This window comes from Cataglyphis hispanica, chromosome 2 (genome assembly GCF_021464435.1).
Source record: "Cataglyphis hispanica isolate Lineage 1 chromosome 2, ULB_Chis1_1.0, whole genome shotgun sequence".
Classification (NCBI taxonomy): Eukaryota; Metazoa; Arthropoda; class Insecta; order Hymenoptera; family Formicidae; genus Cataglyphis; species Cataglyphis hispanica.
This window is the reverse complement of record NC_065955.1, coordinates 14,704,944-14,731,950: the sequence shown is the minus strand read 5'-3', so window position 1 is coordinate 14,731,950 and position 27,007 is coordinate 14,704,944. Positions and strand designations below refer to the sequence as shown.

At 36.5% G+C, this 27,007-nt stretch overlaps 1 protein-coding gene across 3 annotated transcripts; it reads left to right on the top strand.

Annotated features, from left to right (window-relative positions):
• Positions 1 to 26,807, top strand: LOC126856719 (palmitoleoyl-protein carboxylesterase NOTUM). 3 transcript variants are annotated; one of them, XM_050605517.1, is made up of 8 exons: positions 1 to 582; positions 22,789 to 23,158; positions 23,791 to 23,851; positions 23,943 to 24,172; positions 24,987 to 25,196; positions 25,290 to 25,581; positions 25,745 to 26,067; positions 26,277 to 26,807. In XM_050605517.1, exons 1-8 carry the CDS (start codon positions 565 to 567, stop codon positions 26,603 to 26,605), a joined length of 1,833 nt encoding a protein of 610 aa, XP_050461474.1. In that variant the 5' UTR covers positions 1 to 564; the 3' UTR covers positions 26,606 to 26,807. The 3 variants fall into 3 exon arrangements, with proteins under 3 accessions (XP_050461474.1, XP_050461464.1, XP_050461455.1); XM_050605507.1 differs by lacking the exon at positions 1 to 582 and adding an exon at positions 16,741 to 16,857 and having other exon boundaries at positions 23,794 to 23,851; XM_050605498.1 differs by lacking the exon at positions 1 to 582 and adding an exon at positions 16,741 to 16,857.
• Positions 26,808 to 27,007: the final 200 nt, after the last annotated feature.

Genomic DNA, 27,007 nt, shown 5'->3' with positions numbered 1-27,007 from the left:
GAAGAGGAGGTGTGAGTCGCTGTTAGTTCGTTGATCGTGCCCGGCACGTGCGCGTACTCGGTCCCTCGTGCCTTCCGAAGAAGAAGGGTGCATGGGCGAAAGGAGCAAAGAAGGAGGCAGGAAGAAAAGGAAAAGCGGCTGAAGCAGAAAGTGACGGCAGTGTGCTTCGAACCGTCAAGCGGCACGCTGAGGAAGAGAGCTGGCGCGTATCGCGGATGCGTACTGTACCACGTGACTCTCGCGAGATATCTTCAACCCCTTCTTGAACATTTATCAATTGTCATTGCATCGTCATCGTACGGCATATTCACAATCGAAGAAATATATAGTTTTTCCATCAACTTGATGCCATATCGATGGTACGAATGGATCAATGGAAGGACACGGTGCTTGGTGATTTTTTTACGAGACTAGGATGGTCCACGTGAGGATAAGCCTGTGCTGGTGCACGTGCATGGATTGAAGGTGATCGACATGGACTGCGATAGTCGCATGTGAATAAAGACACGAAGATTTGTCGCGTGAGCAGCGATTGTATTATTATTATTGGAGAGGGGATTCAAGATGAGGACGGTGTTGCAGGTAAGTCGAATTTTGAATTCACTTAAGCAACGTGTCTCTCCCTCGCAATTTTATTTTGCAGCTTTACAAATATTTAATATTTGGAGCAACAGCGAGTTGCAAACATTACATGTTGATGTATGTGTCCGACTTGGAATTAAAAAAATATTAGTTACGTAATATTTACATAAATTTTTAGAAATCTTCCCGTTCAATCTTATAAATTAATACTTTATTATGTATATAAATTTTTGAAAGGTATTGTTATTGTTTTTACTTTACGTAAAATTATCATATACATAATTAAGATTTATCTTTTTATTCTAAAATATAGAACTATACTCTAGTCTGTAGTTTAATGACAATTAAAGTAATCAAAAACTTTCGTTATACATACAAAACTTGCTTATGTAAAAAAAAAAAGATAAAGACCAATTAAATATAAATAAAATTATAAATAAAATAGATCATCATATATACGAAATATAAGAGAAAAGAGATCATAAATAATCCGAAATACAATCGAAAGATCTCATATTCCGTGCGATTAAGAAGAAATACGCTAATACATTAAGAATAGGGGCGAATGTCCTTTGCGTTAATTCCTCCTTACCACACACACGCGCTTCCACGGATACTTCGTAAGACGAGTAGCGCCGAGGCAACCCAATCCTCTTTTAACGCTCTTTGATCATCTGGAGATTCTGCTTTCACGGATATACCCACCGTCCGTTTCTCACCACGCTGTCCCTTCATGGTTGCCCTCCTCCAGCCCCCTTCGTCCCCCTCACCGACATCTTCGTGCGCGAGCAGACATCTCGCGTATACCTATGGCCTTTAACTTTTAAGTACGATTTAACGAAAGCCTTTGAACACCCGCCTGCCTGAAAACTCCCCGGTACCGGTCGCGGATTCCCTAGAGGTTATTTGACCTCAGCGGCCCCCGCCGCCCTCTCGGAAATCCTCCTTTACCCTCTGCGCTTCCGTGCCCTTTTGTCCCCTTGCACACAACGATTTGCTGCTGCCGCGCTCGCTTTGATATTTTTAATCCTCTTCGTGCGTGACAAGAACGCTTACGCACGTCAAAGTATGCGGCGCCTTCTTTGTTAGTCGCGAAAGCGCGGGAAATGTGTGATAGATCAGCGAATGACAATAATAACGCTTTCATAAAGGATTATACGGATCGCTCGTCAATTTTTGTCACGCTACAAAGATGTCAAGCGAAATAATTGAAGAAAAATCCTTAGAACCAAAATTCATATACAATTAAAGCTATGTATTGCAGTCGTATTATTGCCAGTTTGAGACAAATTTATACTTATTAAATCTCCATCAGACAAAACTTAAAATCAAGAACCATCAAACACGCGATGTGAATCGTTTTTAGACAATTAATTACAAAAGATGATATAATATATTTTTGCAAGACATATTCAAATTATTTAAATTAAATTATTTAAATTATTTAAATTAATTTATTTATTTATCGATTAGTTAGATTATGCATAATTAAAATTTTTATTTGAATAAATAAATTAAATTTATAATTGTCATTCCTATGTAGCAATATGTGGATATGGTATAAATATTAATGCAAATAGCATCATTAATTACGGCGTTGATTGAATCTCATTAAATGAGAAGCTATTTCGAGCGCAAGCACGACATCACCGAACGACTTCTTGGACAATCGACTACGATGCGCTTGATTTGGCGTAAACAATTCGTGCGAGGACGCACGCGATCTCGCCGCACGCGATAAATCATCGCGGTAGCTAGCCGCGTAGGATAAACCACAAACTCGCGCGCGAATCGCACGCGATTCTCTCCCGCAAATTTATCGCCGTCTGTCGTTGACAGCCACATGATACGTACTTTTGTGTTAAAGGCCCGTTCGAAATTAAAAAGGAGGAATTTTATTCACTTGATATATTATTGTGGCATCTCTCACAATGTTTGAACGATGTCATAATTTCTAAAATTTTGGTAAAAATTTAATGCAAGATATATTCCAAATTAAAGAGAAATAAATTCATTCATTTGATATATTGTCGCTGCGTCTCTCGCGATATTTGAACGACAATTATTAAAATTTTGGGAAAAATTCAGCGCGAAATATATTTGATTGTCAGCTATACTTGCTATATTATGCTATATTTTGTATAAAAAATTTCAAAATTCAAGCCGTGGTTTTGTCCTCGAAACATATGTTATGTTTTTTTATTTCCAACAGTAACCGCACGATGATTTAGGAATGGAAACTCCGAGAGAATTGCAATTCAGAGAGAATATGTGCGCAAAAATTTCTCTTTTTCGCGTGAATGGACATAAATGGCAAAAACATGTAACATTTGTTATAAACAAAATAGAACTCTTACTTTTTCTCAATTTTGTAAAATATAGCTTTTCATGCATTTTCATTCAAGATAGTCTGAAACGCTATTTTATTCTGTATTTATTGAACCCAATTTACATTCAGAATATTTTATTTGTTGTGCATTTTTGTCAAATAAATATCGTAGTAAAAATCGTTTTTGCGCTTTGATTAGGTTAGTTGAACAATATGCAGTTTTTAATATGCATTTACTGAAAATATTCGGATTTTTTCCGATTATGAATTTTAATAACATTCAAACAAAATTCCACAATATATAATCTTTATTTATATTTTTATTTATTTTCTTAAATGTAAAATATGCACAAATATATATATATATATATATATATATATGTATATATATAATGAAAGTAAAGTGATATATTTTCTTAACACATATAATAAAAATTATATTTTTAGTTTCTGAAAATTATATATATTTTTAATTTCTGAAGTTAAATGTTGTAAAAACAACAAGTTACAAATATTCTATCATATTTTGCTACAATTTTAGTTGAAATTAATTAAAGAATAAATTTTGATTGTTTCTTAATGATTATTTTATAATGATGATTTAACAGAATTTCTTTATCTTTAGTGCTCTAAATAAATCCATAATTGGTTTTTTCAAATTCAAAATTTTGTATAAGAAAAATTGTTTAGGTAAATTTTCTTCAACATATATGTATATCGAAGGTTTCATCACATGAGGATATAAGCATAAAATCGCATTTACAGGAACGGGAAAAAACATTCTAAAATTCGAATTTTGTATATTGGAATTTTCATATGTCTTTGGATAAGAAGGCATACTAATATCTCATTTAAAAAAATATATATAATAACTTATATATAATATAATCTCTTTCAATATAGTACAATATAATATAGTATAATATCTTAATACCTCATTTTAATTAATATCTCATTTTTCAAAAAATGGGTATATAATGAAGATGCATTCTTCTGTTCTGTGGAAGCATCGATATGTTTTATGGTTACCCGTTACAATGATGCAGTATATTTGAATTATGAGCATTTCGAATACAATCCAATATGCGGCTTTAACCGCTCCAATAAATCCAGTTAATGGCACAGCAAACAGATATATCGCAAAACAGTTGTTTTGTGATCGCAATATGTTTTTACGACGATATTGTTTGAATGTCAAGATTAATTTAATATGTTGAAATTAAATCAACAAATGTTTCAGTCATCAGTCAACTTTTATCATTAACAAAATGTATATGTTGTATTCACGTGAAATATCCATTTGTCACGCAAAAATGTATTGAAGCCAACATTATTATTGAAAAGCTGTTTTGTTTCACAACATAATAGATATTTTATATATTGTAAATATAAAAAATGAATCAAGTATACATAAACTCGTATTCATGTATACATTCTCTCTCTCTCTCTCTCTCTCTCTCTCTCTCTCTCCTCCTTTCTTTTTCTTTAATAGTAGTATTTAGGATTTTATCATTCTTTTTCTTTTGGCGAAATAATATTGCTTACAACAATATTGTTTCCGTGTGCAAACAATATAGTTGATAATTTATTTAAAATACGTAATGAACATTCATTCAACATAATAGTTATCGCGACTGAAAATAACGCGATTTCGAAACGAAAGTGACATTTTTCTCGTTGTTTTTGGACAGGGACAAGCGGATAAGTCGCGTAAGTCGTCCGTAAAAAGAAGGTCGGATAATTACAGCATCGATCGTACATGCCACCTATCAAGGTTAACGTTAACGCGATATCCCCTGTGTATGAATATGCGTGTCCCTTTGAACACCGCGAGCGACCGCACTCGTTAACGAGCGTATATATATTGATCTCTCGAGCACCGCACGAGCGGACATCAAGGAGTAGACACGAGCAACAAGTATCGTATCGCGAGCGAGAGAGCGAGAGAGAGAGAGAGAGAGAGAGAACCGAAAGCCCGAGATTACAATTTAAGCCTGTTTACGTCGGGATTCCGTCTCTGTGATCTCGCGCGCCACGCATAGTCCGCGTCGATTCGGAATCCCGTCTCCTCCGGCGTTTCTCTCCACCGCGCCTCTTCCCGTTTTAGCCCTTTGCTCTGAAGCCAAGTTGCCTCCTTTGCGCGCCAGCAACTCGAGATTATTTCCTCAATGTACTCTCGCGCGCCTCGATATTGCTCCGAAATATAAACATCCGCGTATCGCCCCATTGAGATGCGTGTTTTGGAAACAAAGATAAATGATGATAAAAAATATCTTTAGGTCTTTTTTGTGGGTCTTCTCTCAACTTATTTCATTAAAAAATGAAGTAAAATATAAATGCACTCTTTGCGCGAGCATGAATATAAATTTTACTTTGTCCGTATATGAAATTAAAAAAAATTGACTTTTAATAAAATTTAATGATAAATCCTTCACACATAATTATAAAATTATTATCGTCAAAAAGAAATTAACTTTTATTTTATTTAAGTTAAGCTCGTTGAGCAAGTCAATAAAATTCTATTTTTCAGCTAAGTTATTTTAATTTAATGTTACCTTAGAAATTTTTCTCAAGTCTTTGTCAAGGGATTAAATGCTCAACGCCATTAAAATCTTGCGATAAATTATGAATATCTCGTATACGATTATGCATATTTCGTTATACTTTCGTTATACAGAAGCGAGAAGCTTGCGTAATTAAAATAGAGTTAGACAGCTGAGCCATCATGTTCAAAATACGACACGCGAATGAGAAAGCAAAATATTCATAAGACATATTCATGGTAATGCGCGCACCTCGACGACATGAATACGAAAGCGGAAGAGACGGCAGTAGAAAGAAAGTAGCGATGACGCTGATGGTTCACCATTAATAGTCTACTTATGAACGAAGGGAATAGCTATTGCAGATTACGCGATATGAGAGCAATATTAACGATCATAATAATAAACGATGTAGATTGTATAAGAAGACTGCTTACGCGTTGCTCACTCGCCGTCATTTACTTAAACGCCTTTCGCGTGGAAGAGATCTTAACGTGCTAATGATAAAATCTCATTGTAGCGAAGAAACGGCGCACTGAGCGAGAGATTGCTGCGATTTAACGCGAAACTTTTACAACGTTTGCGAGAGAGACTTTTGGGTGGAGGAGAGCGATAAGAACAGGAGCGCGCTTCTCAAAGGCGAAGACGCTAGCGGAAACAATGCCCCGTTAGAGAGTAATGCTGGTTCGGAATCTTTCTTCTATCTCTTACGTGCCTTTTTGTGCTCGCAAACTCGGCAGAGACCAAGCTGTAAACGGATAGTGGGGCATTGTACCGAGCAGAAAGCAGCAATTAGTAGGACGACGTTACCACGAGAATTGAGGGAGATATTCAGTTTGTAGTATTTAAGGGAATCTGCGTGAAACGACCAATACGACGAAGAAAGTGTCGTCCTCCAACGAAATTGATAATCGTTTTTCGTATCGCGTAACCTTGATTAATTACATCGAAGAATAGCCAGCACGTCTTATCTCGATTGCGATTTTTCTTCCAGCAACTTTTCCTATTATAATGGCGCCAGAGAATATAATTTAAAACATTTTAAATTTAAAAAAAATACAAGAAAAAAATGTCGTGTATTATGTAATGGAAATAATATGTATATCATGAATATATATTTTCAGAATTCAAAAAGATCGTTCTCTATACAAATAATTCTCTATTAAAATATGCAACATAAAATTTGAAAAATATGCCCATATGAATAATTTCATAATTTCATAATGCGCTCATATACATATTGTGAGAATTATCGCGATTATCATCCGATTTTCCAAAAACATTAATAATTATTAAAAATTTATAAAAACTGCAGTCTCTACATAACAATGACTAATTAACACGTCGGGCACTCTACTTTGTGATGTGTGACATGCTAATTGTACAAGCAGCAGTGGCATCGCGGGAATAACAATTACACAGTATAAACACGACTTCGTTAAACTACGCGTGGACAGTAGTTTATACAAGCAGACTAAGATACAGTACTCTCGGCGAAACAACAAGGCTGTTACAAGCGACATGGGAAATGTCGGAATACCTTGGCGCTACATGCTTGGTTGCGTTGACACCCGTAAAACAGATTCGATGTATAAATCATTATTAATGATATTTTACTTTCTGAGAAGATACGCGTATCATATATATATATATATATATATATATACATGAAAGGAGATCTCGAATGGACTGGGATGAATCGCTGTCATAATACAGCGCAGCAATTAGCAGCGGTAGCAATTACCGAGAGTAGACGGAGATGTGTACCCAAGAAGGTGACTGTACGCGCGTCTACTTAAGAACATCTACATTAAAGGAGATGAATAACGATGGCGATGTGGACACGGATGAGGATAATTGCGACTTGGATTACAGAGCGATGGGCGATTTAATCTTGAAGACGAAAGGCAAAAGTATATTTAACACACCGCGAACAATCTTACTCGTCGTTCTATCCGCACGACTGGAAACTCGTAAAAATTCATCAAATAATGGTTGAAATCATGAAATTCTTAGATGAACGAGCGGGAAATATTTTAATCTTTTCGTTCACTAGCAAATAATTACGTGTACCGATAATCAAATTTATAGTTGATATAGATTTGTATTGATTGTTGTCTGATTGCATAATTAAATATTATGCAATTGTATTATTTTAAATTAAATTATTATAAAAAAAAGATCAAGTTATGCTATATTGTATGTTATAATTGTGTGGAAAAATATCAAAAAATATCAAAAAAGGATTTATTATTAATAAAGGAATAATTGCATACATGTGATAAAAATTTTATTTATCAACTCTTAAAATGTCTAAAGAGACATCCTGAGAATCCTTGATAAATAATAAAACAAATTTTTATGTGTATACAATTATTCCTTTGTTAATAATAAATCCTTTTTTATTTTTTCATATTTTCTGCAATTATAACATATATATATATACCTACATATACATATATTTAAAACATTGGTACTGTGTTTCTCTACAAGAAAATAGAATTGGAAAGAAATCAAGATGAAATCCGTGCTTTTCTTGGCAGAATAAACCAGCGTTAACGACTGGACATCATCCTTTTAGAGAAAAGACTGTCTAGTTTTGCGTTTTGCCCAAAGTTCCAAAATAATGAGGGCAACGATAAGAGAAAAGAACTTGACGAACGCCTGGACCTGGACGCTGATGCACAACTGACGAAGACGATCAAGACGACGACTACGACGAGGACGACGACGACGACGATGCTTCTGCCGTGAGGCGATGAGCAATTAGCGACACAGCGCGGCGAGATCAGAGGCCGAGGGCGGGGTGGGGAGCGGCGGCCTAATTACACACGGTACCGACCGACTTCAAAGGAGCCGACAGTTCCTCTCCTCTCCGAACCATCCCCTCCGAATGGCCGGCCCGAGAACAACGCTCCTCTTCCTCGTATACCCCAGAGCTCAGGCGGCCGACGCCGAGACCTGACTATGCCTTCGATACTCTTCTTCCTTCTCTCGTCTCTCTTCTCTTCCTTTCCTCTTCTTACCCATCTTTTGCTCTACGAGAATACTCCTTGCTCTCTTTGATCGCGGGATCACTCGCGGTGGCAAAACTCGCTTCGTTCGCAAGCATTATCGTTATATTATCAGATTATCACGCGCATTCGTCATAGTTGACGTAGTGAATAGTTGAAATAGTGAATTTTATTTACGTCTTATCCCATGGACAAAATGCATAATTGTCGAAATATTTTTTTCATTACATATAATATAAACAATACATAATTTTTCACATTTAATGTCTAAAATTCGATTTTTCCATATTTTATGTTTTTTAATATCTAGTAATTTATAAACAGATACGGAAAAAGAGAAAAAAAAAAAAAACAGAAAAAAAGAGAAAAATTTATCGAATGGTGATATACTTGGTGGTATACTTTTATTGCTTTTAACTCTTTTTTTATAAAATTTTTAATACTAGTAATAGAGAAAGAGAGAGAAAAAGATGTACCCATAATATGCTCTCTGTACCCTTTTTTATTTTTCAGTCTTGCTTTTAGTTTTATCATTTGCGGCGAATTTCAGTAAAAGGTTTTATACGCGTGTTCTCTTTGTTACATACTTTGATATATGCGTGGCCAAAAAATTTACTTTTTCTTGAAAAATGTCCTTTTAAAAGGCTTTTAAAATAAAAGCCTCAAGGATAAAAGTTATAAATAGCGAGTGCTGGTCATATGTATGCACCGCATCAAATAAATTATTAATTGTGTGTAAAATGAAATTTAAATTTCATTTTACACACAAAAGTCATTGCAAAGTCGAATATATAAAATTACGTATCGATACGTTTCCAAAATAAATAAACAAGAATTTCTCCTTTTTCGCTTCGCGCGCTTTCTCCACCGCGGGAGATAATTCGAGAAAATACAGCTATATCAAAGCGTAATTTTCTCCGATACGCTTGACGGCTCGACTGATCCCGTCCAAAGGGAAGATCCAAATCTAATATGCCCGAAAAAAAAACAACATGCGGGATGAGGCTTTCCGTGCTGGTGAAGGAAAGCGAGACGACGGCGGCATGGCGGTCGGCATCGCGGCCCAACGATCAAAGGGGCGACGACGAATCGCCGTGGCTGTGGGTTGGCGTGCGTCCCGCAGGGGCCCGCGAAGCGTGGACACACGAGTGGGCACGCGTCGCGCCGAGAAATCGACGGGGACCGGTAAACCCGGCGGGTATCGAGGCCGATGTGCTGCGGCGGCGACGACGGCGGCGGCGGTTCTCTTGGACGTCGCCGATCTTCCACGAGGTCGTAACGCCCGACGGGCTTAGGCCTTAGCGGCTGCCTCCTCTACCCGAGTTGTGGCCGCAAGTCATCAGTCAAGTCTTTGAGGCCGGCTTCAAGCTGTCTCCCCCTCCCGCTCTTTCTCTTTCTCTCTTTCTTTCTCTTTCGCTCTCCGTCTTTCTCGAGCCCGCAGAAAAAGGCCTTTTGCCGATCTGGCTTGGCGGTGAGATCAAACGTTTCACGGTCCACCGTACGGTGAACCGACTACGCGCGCGGGTGCGCCGCTTCAGGCCGATATACATAGATATATACACACAACTGTAGAGCGAGAGAGGGCGAGAGAAGGCGATAGGGAAGAAGGAAGGAAAGAACTGGTTGCGAGAAGGGGACGAGAAACTCGTATGAAGAGAAAGAGGACGGATGAGGAAAGGGAACAGGGCACGCTCGAATGGGGAAAGGAGAGATCCTCGGTTCGGCGAAGGAAAGGGAAAGGGCCCCGGGAAGGCACCTAAACAAATACGCGTGCCCCCGCTAACCGATCGCAAATTTGTTGAGGTCCGACCTCGAGATTCGGCCTCGCGGCTGTCCATCAGCGAGACATGGCCGGCTAGTCCCATTGACCGATCGAGAACGCGATCAATTTTTTTATTTTTATTTTTATTTTTATTTTTTTTTTATTTTTGATATTCTGGGAGATATTTATGAATACCGCTCTTGCCGAACGGACTGATCGCGCACGGTAATAAAAATAAAACTGATATTTTTCTGGCCGTGCTGATTTTCGGATCCTCTTCGGAGATTACACGGGGTTGTTGCCAAATATATTTGAATACAAAAATTGTCCAACCCGAAAATATGTCACAATCAATATATTATGGAGTGTTTTGTTAATTTATTTATTTCGACGCTGGTCGATATACTCGTAAGTACCAATGGCCATCTATTTTAGCAATAATGATTTAATCATATTAACATTATATATTTAGTAGCGCTTAATATGATTCTCAATTCTTGTAATTATATCCAATTTAAATGTATGTTTCATACTGATCATATGCACTCATAAATGTACAGATAAGTATAGAATAGAAATACAGAAATAGAAATACACTTGACTTAAAAATGAAAATTAATGCGTCAAATAAAATTTGTTCTATTTTAAAATATATTCTGTCCTACTTTATTTAATTTTACTTCTGGTAATTTATTATTTTTTTAAATTACAGTCCGCCCCTTCTTTTTTACAGAAAAAAAATTAAATTAACTTATGAAAAATTAAATTAACTTGTGAAGTTTCATGATATTTTCCTAAACATATTTTGGCTTATTTTTGTTGTGGAAGTTTCTTAAAAATTATTAGATTTCGAAAAATCACTAATGATTAATACACACACAAAGGTATTGGTAAGATATACACACATCGTATAACACGAGTATGGACGAGCTTGACGCTACAAATTTATGCGTCAGATTCATATCCCTGGTGAGTCTAATTAGCAATCTAGATGAGCGGCAGCGAACGCGCGAAGGCAATTTTCCATTTACGGTTCGAAAAAACGCAGCAGACGTCGGCGTCGTCGCCGTAAAGTCCATTCCTCGATCGTTACGAATCTTCTCGATATCTCAGCCGTTTCTCGGTAGCCTCGGGTGAAGAGGAGCGCCTCGAGAACCTCGTTACGGGACAGCTATGAATCGTATTATCGATTTGTACGGCACCGCTGATTGACAGCAGCCGAGTGGAACCTTTGATGTGCGCCGAAGTTCGCGAACGAGACTTCCGGAAAGAACATATATACCGAGAGATACGCACAAGTTTGGTTCGGGCACGCGTGAAGAATCTCCTGCCGAGGAAGCGGCCGCGAGATGAATACGGAGAAGAAAAGGAGAAGAAAGATAGATCCCCGCGCGCGCGCGCGCGAGAGAGAGAGAGAGAGAGAGAGAAAGATCTTCGAAATAAGCTCCCGAAAAATTGCCTACCTATGTCCGCTACCGCGCCGTTATGTCCGATTTCGCCTAACTCGTTTGATGTCAGCCGGAATTTGATTTCGCGGCGTGAGCTGACTGTCGAGTTACGCTTCTCGGATCCAGGTCGCGTTTCATCTTGAGTAAGCAAGTTTTGAATGATAACATGGTCACAAGATGTGCGACTCCGTGCAGCGATCGTAAATAATTAATCGAGTTATTAATTAGATTATTTCTTTTTTATTGTCTTTCTTTTTTATTATTTATGGTGTACTATTACTCTGGCAAAAGTTTCTGGCAGAGAATCGCATTTATAACTGAAAATAAGATTATCTTTTTACAAATAAAAATGATAATCTTTTCTTGTTATGATTTAGTTTATTACATGCTGCAATTTTTTCAATTTTTTTTTTTTTTAATTCCTCTCTCTTAAGATAGTACAGTTTCATTCATTCAAGCGACATCAATACGACGACAAGTAACACTCAGGATTGTTGCGCGTTAGCCTCTTTTCCCGTTGTCAAAGAAGCCGCCCTAATATCGGTGGAAGGGCAGATGGTCTCTCTCGCTCGTGCAAAAACACCATTTCCAGCGCGCGCGGTCGAACCCTCGAAACGAGCGGCCATAATCGATGTTCCGTCTCTCGCGCCTCCGCGTTTCTCGCTTCCTCCCCGATCCTTCAGACGAATCAAGGTCAAAGTTCGTCACCGCGACGCGACTCCACGGCCCCTGAAGAACGGAACCACGATTTTTCCGCGGTGCGGAAGAGCTGCTTTTTCACAACGCGCCGCCGAGAGGAGAGCCGTTCGGTAGAGGAGGGAAAAAAAAAAAAAAGCGCAATCTCTCAGTTCCGCCGCGCTTCCAACGAGTTACGATGATGGCTCGCGCAAGAGAGGAGTTAGCAAGAACGCGGTGTAGGCGGCACATCAAAGGCGCACCTCGGGCGTGAACGAGCGAGCGGGCACGCGGCTCAAGTAGAGAGCGGAAGACACCGCCACCAATCCTACCGCCATCCAATATATTTACTCCGATGAACCACCGCTACCATCACCACCATCGCCACCAACGTTACCACCACCACTTACCACTACCACCACTATCACCACCATCACTATCAGCCACCACTACCCACCATCGCTATTACTACCGACATCACTGTCACTGCTATCATCGTCGTCGCCGCAACCACTGCACCGAGTCACGCCGTGACCATCGAGTAACCGCCACACCGCGCAGTCACGCTTGACGCAGATACTTTGTTCGCGGTACGCCAGCCTGACCGAGCCCTGCTCTCTCTCTCTCTCTCTCTCTCTCTCTCTCTCTCTCTCTCTCTTTCATCTATTAATCTTCGCCACAAAATATATATCTTATAAATCGTAAATTATGGTTCCGCATTCGCATCGACAGTTGTTAATTTTATCGCGATATCAAAAGAAATTTTAGTATTGTAGAAATTCTTCTCGAATATTTCTCCTTTCTGCGATCTATAATACCGATGAAACTTGTAAGAAATTCTATTTTTAAAAGGTGACAATATAAATAAATATCTTATATATAAACATAAATATTAATTAAATATTACAAAAATTATTTCTATGTAAAGAGATTTCATTTTTGCCGAGTAAAAGATATTATATGTCACGCGTGTTCAAATATTATCAAAATTAATATGAAATTTAAAATATATAATACAAAGTTTAAAATATATTTAAGACATAATAAATAAACAAAAAACGACAGAGCTACCGGGTCTTGAAACTGAAATATTTTTCTAAAAAGATCATTGTATATAACACAGAATTAAGCAATTATGTTACATAAAAATATACAATTCATTATGATGTATTTTGAATGATGAAAAAAGATAAAAGAGCGACGCGTAAAAAGAAAACACTGGAAAACTTTCCGCACTTTTATTCTCGCTTTCTTTAGATAATCCAAAAGTTTTCTTTTGCGCTGCCGGATGTCCGCGGTCAGTGTGATTCAACCGTGTTATTCAGTTTTGCTTCGCGACAGAAATACAGTTTTAAATACAAGGACCACGAGAGTAAAACGCGGTAGCAACCAACTCGCTGCATTTTCTGCATCGCTCATCATTTCGAGAAAATACAATTCAATTTTTAATACAATTTGCAAGCCCCGTACATTTTGAATATCTATTGGTGATAATGGTATATGATGTGGTGTACATAATAATTTTCATCGGATCATATCTTTTTGTGTGCACAATTTTTCTCTCTTACTTTTTAATGTTAAATATCTTGATAATGAAGCATTTAAAAATACTAATATAAGCCTTTAATGTATTTGCAATGCAATGTTAATCAGATACTTCGTCTTTTTTTCTCACATTAATTATAATTTTTTTAAATATAATTTCTTTAAATATAATTTTTGATATTAAATATCTTTTGATTGAATCTTTTAAATTGAAATTCTGTTGAAACTCATTTGAGAGACGAAATGTGTCCACTTGCACAATTAAAGATTAATTCACCAAAGACTGAATTCATTTTTAATCTCATATTGCAAATTTACGTCGTCATTTTATTGAAGGATATTCGATATTAAATTATTTAAAAAAATTCGGGGATAACATCTGCAAAAATTATTCATCTGTGAATTTGACACTAGAGAATTATAAAGAATAATTAATATCAGTCTGACGATTCCGTTTAGAGTAATCTGTTTCCCTTTTTTTTTTTTGCGTAGTTCGCCAAAGTTCGCTTAGATCTCCTCGCCACACGAATAATTACCGCCGATGAGAATCGCGCGACTTATGTTACAGCTAGTTTACGAACCCTAGCGTTGGGGAAGTACGTTGATCCCGCGGGTCGCTGGCAAGCAGGCCGACCGATAAATTAGTTGCCAGGAGATATCTCCTTCACTTTTCCCTCGTGCGGCGTTCGGAAGGCGCGCACGATGCGGCGAAGCCGAGCCAAACGAACGAAGGCGAGGCGAGGCAGGGCAAGGCAGTCATATTTCAGCCCTTGTTAGGACGAGGGGCCCCTGCCGAGACGGGCCGGGGAGAAAATCTCTTTGACTCGCCGCTCCGTGCCTTAATCCACTGGCATATACCCTATCTTGCCACCTGCTCTCTCTTCCTTCCTCATCTCTTCCTTCCTCGTCTCTTCCTTCCCTGCACCCTTTTATGCACGCCTGTTTCCAGCTCTCTCCCTCTCCCCCTCTCTCTCTCTCTCTCTCTCTCTTTCTCTCTATTCCTTTTGCGCTCGATTCCGTTGTCTTCTCTTTCTTTTAGGCCTATCGACGTAAATTACGGCAGATACTTTACGCGTCTTTTCCTCTTCCGTTGTATTTCTTTTTTTACGGGTTCGGATCTAAATAGAAGTGATATATGTCTACCGTCGTTGATTATGGCGGGATATTATGTTAATTACTGGATTTTGTCTTAGCTGGTACACATGCAAACATTTGCATGCTTCCACCAGACAAGTGCCTAAGATATAGGTGAAATATTTGCCTTGAGATGTATTTTGTATTAAGTCACACACATACACACATACTCCTTCCTTCTCACGTATGCAAAGTTTCAGAATTAATTCGCGATTAACGTATACGAAATAATATTGTTCCATGAGTTTGGGAACAGTGCATAGAAAAACTGTTCATTTCAATCGATTATGCTAAAGAAATTTTAGTCCGAGACTATATAATAAGTAAAAATAGTCCGAGCAACTATTTTATAAAATAACAGAGGAAAACCGATTTCTGCTTTAAGGATTATCTTAAGAATAAAATATGAAAAAGAATATTCAATTTTGAGTAAATAAATGCCCCGTTGCGCAGAAATAATCGCAAAGATGCGGAGAATATCACACGCCTCAGCTTCTGTCTAGAGATCAGCCGCGGTCGGCGCGCAAACGCATAATAAAGCCGAAGCATAGCAAAGTCTTTCCGACATCTATCCCCATGGACAGCTCAATCGCCCGAGCGTATATCTCGTCTCACCTTCATGCGGACGCTTCCGTGCTCCGTTAAAGAAACCGATCTGCCGACGAAGCGGCGCCGGAAGAAGGAGGTGATCGCGGAAGAATTTCAAATGCGCCATCATCCGTGTGAAAGATCTGATTGTGAGTCTCGCGAGCTAAAACTTTGCACCAGTCCTCGATTTCCGTATTCGCGATAAAACGATGAAAGAAAAACGACATGAATATTCGTGTGCGAAAAATGCACAAGTGTTCAAATACAAAATATAAAGAAGCGAAAGAAGTTTCTTTTTTTAAGATTTTTTTGACACTCAATTTGTCAGCTATTATAGGAAAAAGAAAGCTGTGACAGACATATTCAAACATTAATATCGCTAATAAGTTACTCGAGCGGAAATAGAAGCAACGTTGAGATCTCGTTCTCCAGAAAGATGTATCTTCACATGTCGAAGCGGCAATATATATTTCACTCGCGCGTTTTTAATTTAATGTCAAATTTGCATGCTACATTATTCTCCGTCACGAGCAATCGGGAATTCCTTGATCAAATCGATAATAATAAAAAATAATGAATATTCATTCCGTAATTACGACCATTCATTATACATAACGTATCATTAAATCAGTATTAGAATTATCAATATGTGGATTAACATAATGTTTTTATCGTAGCATAAATCATACCGGAGCGATACGAGACCGACAAGGGAGATTTAATTCAGCAAGCGAAAACGAGTCCATGTATTTTTTGAATAATTTTAATAAAATCCATAGCACGCGTCCAAAATCGTGGAAGTCGTGCAACGTGTCTTCCATTTCCCGCGATAAGTCCGGCGAGGATGAAAACTAACTCGTCGAAGCGTATGAAGAGAGAATGTAATTCTCAGTGCATCCTCAAGGGAAGGCCCCTCCCGCCCTCTCTCCCCCGCTCCCTCCTACCGCATCCCACGGAAACGCGCGCTCGTTAAGTCGCGAGAGAGCGCCGAAAGCTGACGCTTACTTTCGCCAACCTCCTCGAGGAAGGAGCCGCGGCAACACATCGCCACATGCGCGTGCGGTTATGGTAATGCGTGGTTTGCGGTGCGTGTTAGCCGGCCGGCCGGCCGGCCGGCCCTCGTAATGGTAACGAGACGGTCTCTCACCATCATCATCAACATCCAGACGACGCGATGCGAACGATCAACGACTCCACGGGCCGACCAGTAAGACGCACGGCCCTCTCTCTCTCAAAGGTGCCGACCGCGATCCGCTCTCTGGGCTATTTTTAACCTGTTTTCGTCTCCCTTGTACTCCTCTCTTTCTATCTTTCTCAGTGTTTTTGTCTTTCTCTCTTCTCTCTCTCTCTCTCTCTCTCTCTCTCTCTCTCTCTCTCTCTTTACATTCCCTCATCGCATTCTTTAGCTGTAGCTGTATTATGTTTTTAGTAATCAAAGAAATGACACGTTTGGCATTGCCTTCTTCCCCAAAACTAGCATTTTAATTATGATTTATGTACAAATGAATAATCAAAATAAAACAAAATTTATTTTAAAAAAATATTATACGAAAATATTATACGCTTACACATCTATATATACATTGTGTGTATAAGTAATTAAGAATTGCACATTTATGCAATAAAATTCTAATAGTCTCCCTCATCCCTTCATTATTATTGCACATTTAAAGTACATCTTATCTTAAAGATAGAGAAAGAGAGAGAAAGAAGTGAGGAAGGGTGGAGGGGAGGGGGTAATGCGTTTAAACGTATCAATGAATTATGCATATACTTTCACAGTTTCATTCTTTCGTAAATGCTCTTAGGGAACACATATCCCAGAGTATGAATAAATTTTCCTTTTCTGTCCCTTTCTTTCCTCATCGTTCCGTGCGTGTGCATTCGCGCACGCCGCATCGATGGAATGCCACGCATCACCAGCCACGAGAGTCAGTCAACCTCTCAAGGGAGAATCAGGTGTGGAACAAATGAATTCGCGACGGCGGAGACGGATCAGCCGGCTCCTTAATCTCGCGGAAGCAAACGCTTCTTTTGTCGACAACGGAATCGTAAAGCAGGGCATTGCCATTTCTGTCCCGATATTAAAATACGAGATGATTTACTTTGCGCGTAAAGATTAAAGGGATCGATTGCCCTTTTCTTGTATCTTGAAACGATAAAATGGAGTTTAAATTTTAGTTGTTATAATTAAAATTGATACTATTTGCAAAATATTGATATGACTTATAAATAATTGTTAAACTTTCTATTTATGCTTGCGAAAAATATGAGTCGTTATTGCTCATAATATTTATTATTAATCATTAATAATCATTTATTTAATACTCATTAATAATCATTCTCTTAAAACTTGACGTTGTCAATTTTAAAAGTAGTCTTAAAAATGTGTGATATTTTGCAGATGCAAACATAACTTTTTTATCAAAAAAAAAAATGATAAACTAAATTTCTATATATATATATATATATATATATATATATATATATATATATATATAATTAAAAATGTTAATTTTATTTTTATTTGCTATTAAACGCGCGGAATATGTGCGAATATAAAAGAATTTGATATAAATAAAATATTAGGTTCTTTTTTCCCTTTTGTTTTTTAAATAAACAAAATAATATTCCAACAATATACATATATAATACGCATATTAATAAAATTGAAAATTTGCTAATATCTTATTTATATAAAAACTTTTTTATATTTGTACATATTCCGTGCATTCGATAGTTAATAAAAATAAAGTTAAAATTTCGTAATATAAAAAAAAAACCTTTATTTATTTTAAAAAACTTTTATTATTTTATTTTTAAAAAACTCAGAAAAGTATGCGCATATTAAATCGCAGAGAATTTAAAAAATGTATATCATAGATACAGAATTTTCAAGTAGAATTTGTGTATTTGTATATAAAATAAAAATATAAAGCGAGTAGAATCGTATCAATCGGGCAGTGAAGCTGAGTTTTATTAATATTGTGAACAACGAGATCGCGAAAATATGATTTCGATGGAAAATGTTTCTAATTATTCATTAATAATTAAATTTACTATATGATTGTTTCAACTTCTGAAATCATAATAAATATCATATTATCACAAAAATTAAATAAAAATGACTATGTAAAATTTATTTGTCAACAGGAAAAAGTATATTTAATGTGTAGAAGAATTAATATTATTTAAATGAACAAATTTTTAATAGTTGTTATCTTTAAATTTCAGCTATATAATAATATATTAAATACACAATCTGCAAAGAGAAAACAGACGAAAACAATATTATATATATTTTTATCAATAAGAATTCTATCTACATTTTTTTCAAAAAAATATGGATTGTTAAAAATCGACAATCGAGAAAATATGAAACCTACGTTAAGGAGAGAATTGATAAATTGAGAAGAATAAATTCTAATATAAAGTTATCCTTAATGAAATCTTTCAAAAATCGTTAAGAAAATATCTTTGTTAAGATAGGTGACAACCAAAATTTCTTCCGATGCTTCTCTCGATCCTGATTCTCTCTCGCTATCACACTTTGTACCCGCGATAGCAAAATATCGATCGATGCGCAAATACCCGGAGCTCTTGCACAAATGCCACGAGTGCGTTCGCACCTCACCTCGCCTCGCCGTAAAAAGCGCTTCAGATCGCGGTCATTTATCTACGGCGTGATTCATCTCTTTGACTGCGGCGCACGGTATCTTTAAACGTTTTACCTGCTACCAGATTCCCTGCAGCTAGTATACGATGTGCCGCCGGTCCAAGTAACAGCCATCACTTTGTCGGCCTTTGTCACGGGGATTATGCGCCGGGTGGCAAATTATGACGGACACCTTCACGCCCAGGACACCCTCTAATGCGCCGGCTACGGAGCCGGCAAAAAGAAAGAGAGAGAAACAGAAGGAGAGAGAAAGAGGGAGGATTGCGAGGGTCCTTAACATATCTTATAGTACGTGTTCCCTGAGAGGAAGCTCTAAATTATGCAAAAGTAGTTCATAGAGTATGTAATATTTTATATAAGCGCTATTATATTCGGGGAAAAAAAGATGATTAAATGATAATTGAATGCGATTGATGAAATGATCAATGCAAACTTTGTCATCAAAAGTCAATTCATCATATTTTGCACAAAATTAAAATGAAAAGCAAAATTTTAAAAATTGATAAATATTAAAAATGTAGGAATTATTTATGAAGACAATTAATATCAATTGTTGTATAACAATTTATATCAAATTTATAGTAGTAACAAATGCATATTATCTGAATTTCTCTCTCTCTCTCTCTCTCTCTCTCTCTCTCTCTCTCTCTCTCTCTCTGCCTATTTATATGAAACTTATAACTTAAAAAAAAAAATCAGTAAGCTATTAATACTGTGATTGAAATCTGTAATCAATTTATTAAAGAAAAATATTATTATAAGATATTATTTACAATTACAAATTTACATTATAAAAAATAATTCATAATTCATTTTGAGACCATAAAAAAACCAGAAATATAACATACCACAAAAAATGAAAACATTTGCGGCAGGATATATAATGTTGCCGAGCCATCTCGCCGAATTCAAAACGGCTTTTCAACCCTCTTTCGTGATAGTTCTTGAATACCCTCGCTCAGAACGTAACATAGAACTACCCTCCGGCAACTCACACCCAGCCCGGCATCCCAGCGAACTGATTTACGGCATAATAAAGCGGTTAAGCGCAAAATGGAAGCTCGCCCGTCCGAGTCGTCTACTTTATTTACAACCTTTCCGAAAGTTCCAATTCAACGCGGATTTTTGAAATCGCTTCGAGTCTGTTGCTACGTTTTCCCGATAATACATGATTATGCGAAAAATATACGATGGAAAGGAATCATGTCACTTTCGGTTAGCTTTAACTTTTATGATAACAGAGAGGTTTTCCCTGATATTTAACATCGATGAACCGTGAACCGTTTTCCGCTCAATTGTCCTTAATTTCTTAAGAAATCTGAAATATTACGTCATGCTGATATTTCTAGCGATTGAGCTAAACAATTGAAGAATTTTCTATGGATGGATGAAAAGAAAATGAGGCTATAATTCGGAAAATTTCTTTTGTCGCCTTACATAAGAAATTGCGTAACGGAAAGATTTTTTTTCCCATAAAAGTAACATTAAATTCTATTAAAAACAGATGGTTTTACAAATATCTAAGAAAATGAGAAATATAATTCAATTGTAAATTATAAACATTTAATTCTTAAACATCAATTCTGTGTTTTTAATAAACTTTTCTTATAAAATAATTATTCCAAAATGAATATTAAGTATGTAAATATGCAAAAATGTATGTGTATGCAAAGGCCAAAAGAAATAACTGCATCTGATAACATTACTTTTAATTGCTTTTGAGAGAGAATAAAAAATAGACTATTCGGAAATCTAGATGCTAGAGATGTATGAAAACTACTCAATATTGTAAATAAATTAAAAATTGAAATATTTCTCTATTAAAACTCTCCTTAAATTAAACAAAAAGAATTTTATTATTCATATTATTTTTATTTATATACCTTTCAAATTTTATTTGTTTAAAAACTCTTAATTTACCAATCGTCCATGATAAAAAAAAAAATATTATTTAAAAATCTATGTTGAATTAATCAGACTTTATTGAGAGAAATTTCACTCAGTTTCTCTTCCGGTATTGTGAATATATAATTAAAAGTTTTATCGCGAGAAAAAAGTGTGTAATGCAGAGAGGACGGCCGTCAATTTCAATGATTATATCGAATGATCAATAAGATTCTAAATTAGACATTCGCCTTTCGTGCTAACCGCGAGGAATACTCTCGGCCAACGAGATCGGCGGTCGCGGTAAAATCACGATATCGCGCGGCGCGCATTCTTTTCGCGGCATCGACGCAATGCAAAGGCAAAGACGAAAGAGTAGTGAGCTTCCTTTCCTTTTTGCTTCCGTTGCTTCGTATGGAGCGGAACCCAATTCGCCGTTTGCGGCCCATTATGCTCGATCATAATTGCGTCGCAACAACGTTTCTCCTTCCTACTATCCGCAATGTTGGCGGCGGCCTTTCATCTTGGTCTGAGACCGAGGCCGAGCTTCTGTTTCCGAGGTGTTTCCGCCGCTGGCTACCGTTCTGGAAGCTGGAACTTGATCTTAAGTAGTCGCTTGAAAGAAAGACAGGAGGCCGAGGGACGATGGAGAAACGTCGTTGCGGTAAAACACGCCAAGAACACCGACAGAGATGGTAGCCGGACGGAAGAAAGAGAGAGAGAGAGAGAGAGAGTGGCGCCGTGTAGCTCAGCGTCGTCGTTATCATCGTTTTTTAAATTATCTCGCCGTTGCTCGTTTATTATGTAGCCCGATGTGTTGGCCCGATATCAACGATACGTATAAAATCGCCGAAAAAAGGACAAATCCATCCACAAGAATTGAGGAACATTGATGAATATTAATTATTCAATAAAATATTTGGGAATGAAATCAAATACGTAATTATTATGTGTATGTGTGCGGCAATTTTACAAGTAAAGTTGTATTTTTTATGCGAACAAAACACAGCGAAATAATTAATTTAAAAGTAGTTTGCACTTAATGACAATCGTAATTTTTTTAAGCCCTGAAGCTTAAAATCATAAAAATTTATTATAAATATATTGTCAATATCATCAAATATCTAAAAATTTAGCATTAAAGGATTATCAGTATTGATAAGTCTTTGTCACCTATCTATGAATTTGAATTGATATTAAAGATGTATCAGCTCTGAATACAACTTTTGATTTTGACATTTCAATTTCGAATAATTAAATTATTGATGCTTTAGTATAAGGAAATTAAAAATCTTGTGGGATAAAAAATTATTCTTGATACTTAAAAATTTCATTTAATGAGAAAATTATTAATCACTTATTACTATTTTTTTTCACATTACTCGTTAGATATTAATAAATAGAAAAAATAATTACATTTGTATATGCATCTTCTCTCTGATATTATAATATTATATTATTATTATATTTTCAAGAAAAAAATTTTTTCCCAATAAAATTTATTTCGCAACAAGGGGAGTTTGATCAACTAAGATTTCTAATAAAACAAAGAAAGCAGATAAATTTTGACATATTATCGATTATCGATACTTCTCTTATATGTTTTAGATTATGCTGTACCTAGTGGCTTTGATCCTAACGATAACTGCCGAGGATAAATTCACAAATACGGTCTCGATTTCTTCGAGTTCGCCGGCGGAATACCAAAGCAATACGATACAGAAGCTGATGAGCATCTTGGGGAAGTATGGACTAGATGATCAGAGGGGCCTGAAGAGAGTGTACTTAAGCAACAGGTCGATTACTTGCAATGACGGATCGCAGGCCGGTTTTTACCTACGAAAGTCTCACGGCTCTAGGCGTTGGATCATGTACCTGGAAGGCGGCTGGTATTGCTACGATCAAAAGAGCTGTAGAGCCAGGTGGATGCGAATACGGCATCTGATGACATCAACCCAGTGGCCCGAGACACGCGATGGTGGGTGATCGCTCGATCGCTTATAATTATACGTCGCGCGGAACGGAAATAATTTTCCGCTCGTGCATCCGAGCATCGAAGCTCGCGCTGCATCGTAAATTAATTTACGTGATCCTCCTGATGATAAATGCGCGTTCTTGAACGTTCGCATTACCTCGCATGGTTCATTTCAATAATATATGTTGCGCTGCAGGTTAACATGTAAAAATATGTTCTGTTATGGATAATTTAATGTAATTTATTGTAATGATGACGTAAATCTTATTTTTTTTTATCCAATTCATGTTCATCAGACATATCAATTTCTATCGATACAAATGTAAGAATTCATGTAAATATCTAATTACTATTATATGTTCTTTCACAATTATTGATTTTATAATTTGATAATCTGCTTTTAATTAGCATTAAATATCTTTTACGGCAATTGAGTCTTAAAATAAATTTCTATTAGAGAAGATTGAATTAAAATTAATCGAAAAATAAGATCTTTTTATTCTTAATATTAAAATTTAATTTAAATTTGTCTCTGTAAAATTAATGTTTAATATTCAGTAATAATCGAGATCTTTCTCAATATAAATTGTCACTGACAATGAGCGGAAATAAAATTGTTCACAATTTATTTTCAGTAGGTGGAATACTCTCGCCGAATCCCGATGAGAATCCATTCTTTTGGGGTGCGAATCACGTGTAGGTATTGTCCATCGCATAATCGATCTCGTGTTGCCCTGCTCACAAGCAAAATTTTTCCGTAACAATGCCCTCGTTGTCGTTTTCACAGTTTTGTTCCTTATTGCACGAGCGATAGCTGGAGCGGCACCAGGGCATTCAGAGCACCGGACGACATGTTCTCGTTTATGGGAGCAGAGATCGTTGTCCAAGTCGTTCGAGATTTGGTTCCCCTTGGCCTCGAAAACGCGAGCGCTTTTCTTTTGGCCGGCAGCAGCGCGGGCGGTACCGGCGTCATGTTGAATCTGGATCGTGTTCAGAATCTAGTGCACCACGAATTGGGTACGACGCGTCCCGATCTATTTATCAATTAATTATCCTCCCGATTAAGCGGGAAACTCGACATCGTTATTGATAATGATCGTAATTTTCCCGATAATAAATATTTATTGTTCAGCAAATTAGTTATGCTGGGCGAGTCAGCATCAGTAATGAGAATCATTATAAGTCGTAAATATTTATTGTCAATATTATCGTTAAAACGAATCATATTTTATGAGTAGCCTGTTTTATATTAATTTATTAATTGATACCGTTATTAAGGTAAAATTGATTTTTTGTACGCCAATTTCTGTATTTCTGATATCTATAAATCACTGGATATAATTTTTTTCGATATTTTACATATGTACGATTTTTTAATTTAATATTGAACGGAAAAAGTGACTTATAAAACGTCAGATCTTATATTACTTATATAGTTTTCATAACTCAAATATTCTCAAGATAATTAATAAATATTTTTCTTTTATATACACTGGGAAAAAAAATTGTTCGCTTAACTAAATCCATGCAACTAATTATCATTTTTTAAATTTAAAGATTTAAATATTTATTTTATATTTATTTTAAGTCAATTTTAAATTGAAATATTTATTATAATATTTATTTTCAAGTCAAATATATGTTATGTTAGATTTAATATGTCGTATTTAATTTAAATGTTTCAATTTAAAAAAAAATGATAATTAGTTGAACGAATTTAGTCAAGTTAACAACTTTTTTTCTCGGTGTACGAGGTCCTTAATTTGTTTTAGATACTTCAATTATCTGTGATTAACGATATCTAAAAGTGATAAGATATATTTATTTGCAGGTTTGAGGCACATTGCTATACGCGGTGTGTCGGATTCCGGATGGTTCCTCGATAAAGCACCTTACCCTCCGAAAGGCTTGTCGCCTGTCGATGCGATACAAAATGGGATGGAATTATGGAAGTCTCGGATGCCTCGCAATTGCGTGCTCAAATATCCTAAGGAACCGTGGAGATGTTTCTTTGGATATCGACTCTATCCTACTTTGTCCGGTGAGTTTATGTATAATAAAGAATTTACTGCAAGAATTTAAAACTAAAATATCTTGAGAGAAATTTTTACACTTTTTTTTTTTAATATTCCAGCACCGTTGTTTGTTTTTCAATGGATATTCGATGAGGCCCAAATGAGGGCCTACAATGTAGCTGCACCGTTGACGAGACAGGAATGGGATTATATACATAAAATGGGCGACAGTTTACGACATACGTTAGAAAATGTTACCGCAGTCTTTGCCCCGAGCTGTATTAGTCATAGCGTTCTAACGAAGAGAGATTGGAAGATGATTAAGATAGACGAAGTTTCCTTTGCACAAGCTTTGTTCTGTTGGGATCACATGCCGATCGGAAATCATCGCAAGAACAATATGTACAACAAGTAAGTAACTACTATGGTGCGAATGTATCATCGATCGAAAACAAAGGAATATTGCATTGTTTATTGAAAAAATATGTGCTGTTATTTCGAGTTCGTTTCAACAAATAAATTAATAACAATCGATGAGACCTCGAAGGTATAATATTTTTTGTTTCTGCTATAGCACTCACTCGCAAATCGAAACCAATCAACCGTGCGGGAAGTCGCTGAAGAAGCTATTGCGTTCTGGTATCAGAAAGGGAAATGGTACCTCGATCGAAGGCGGAAAAAGCAAAGCTGGATCTTCTACAGAAACGCAAAAAGCACGATTGTCTGTCGTTGGCAAAACGCTGAAGAGAAGACCGGCATCCGGCTCGATTCAAGAGCAGGAAAATAAGAAGAGGCGAAGAAGAAAACACAAAGGCAGAAGAGATAGGAAGGAGAGAAAGAGGACTAAAGAGGAGAGGCTAAAGAAGAAAGAAAAGCACGAGCGAAGAAAAGGCGCTGGTACGGTTTAGCAGTGCGCAAACATGTTTTCAATCTCATACAATAACAGTCGACATTCTTTGAATGGTTTAACGATCTTTCATACAATTTTATAAAAACAAATTAATCTAATATACATTTGTATTTTATCCGTGATAAAATTAAAATCTCGAAATTTCTTGTTAATTTCCCATTAACGAACATTTTTTTTCATGCATATTTTCTCGCAGGTCGTCGCAAACAAATTAATGGCAACAATCATACAGTCATATTTAATGGCACCAGACCGCAGCGATCGGTAATACCGTCAAACAAACGGAAGTGCGTCGAGGACTGCCATTTCCGCATGATCGAGCGCTGTACTTGGCCTCAATGTAACCATAGCTGTCCCAAGTTACATAATCCTTTCACAGGCGAAGAAATGGATCTTATCGAATTACTCAAGAGCTTTGGACTGGACATGAAAAGCGTTGCAAACGCTCTTGGTATTGATATACATACATTGATTAGTATGGATCAAGAGAAGTTGGTGAATCTTTTGACACAACGTGCAAACTAGCGAAAAGCATTCTGTCGTAACAACTATGTAGGATGCTCCTGCTCTTGCTTTACCGATTTCTCTGTTGGCATATCCGAAAAGTCAGAGTTTGATATTTACGTACAATCCGTAATGTTGTACATATTATGTTTCATGATGTGGAATGATTTGTGCCAATGGTCTCGTCAAAGGGCATCAATATTACAATACTTAAATTCGAAAAGATATATAAAATATAAAAGATTTTTTTTTTTTTTTTTATCTATACAGCTAATAATTCCGGAGTTAAAAGCAAAATATAATGTGTAAAAAATATGTGTGAAAAAATTAGACATATAGATATGTAAAAATAAAATAACTCTTGCCCTATCTTTTTTCTAATATAACAACAAATTAAAAATGAATAAATTAAAATGCAAATAT

Bases quoted from the DNA above. Each gene is read 5' to 3' on its own strand.
- LOC126856719 (XM_050605498.1), top strand. From the start codon at position 16,795: ATGCGAACGATCAACGACTCCACGGGCCGACCAGTAAGACGCACGGCC. The intron at 16,858-22,788 runs GTGCCGACCGCG...TATATGTTTTAG, and splicing joins CGGCCCTCTCTCTCTCAAAG to ATTATGCTGTACCTAGTGGC. The intron at 23,852-23,942 runs GTAGGTATTGTC...TCGTTTTCACAG, and splicing joins TTTTGGGGTGCGAATCACGT to TTTTGTTCCTTATTGCACGA.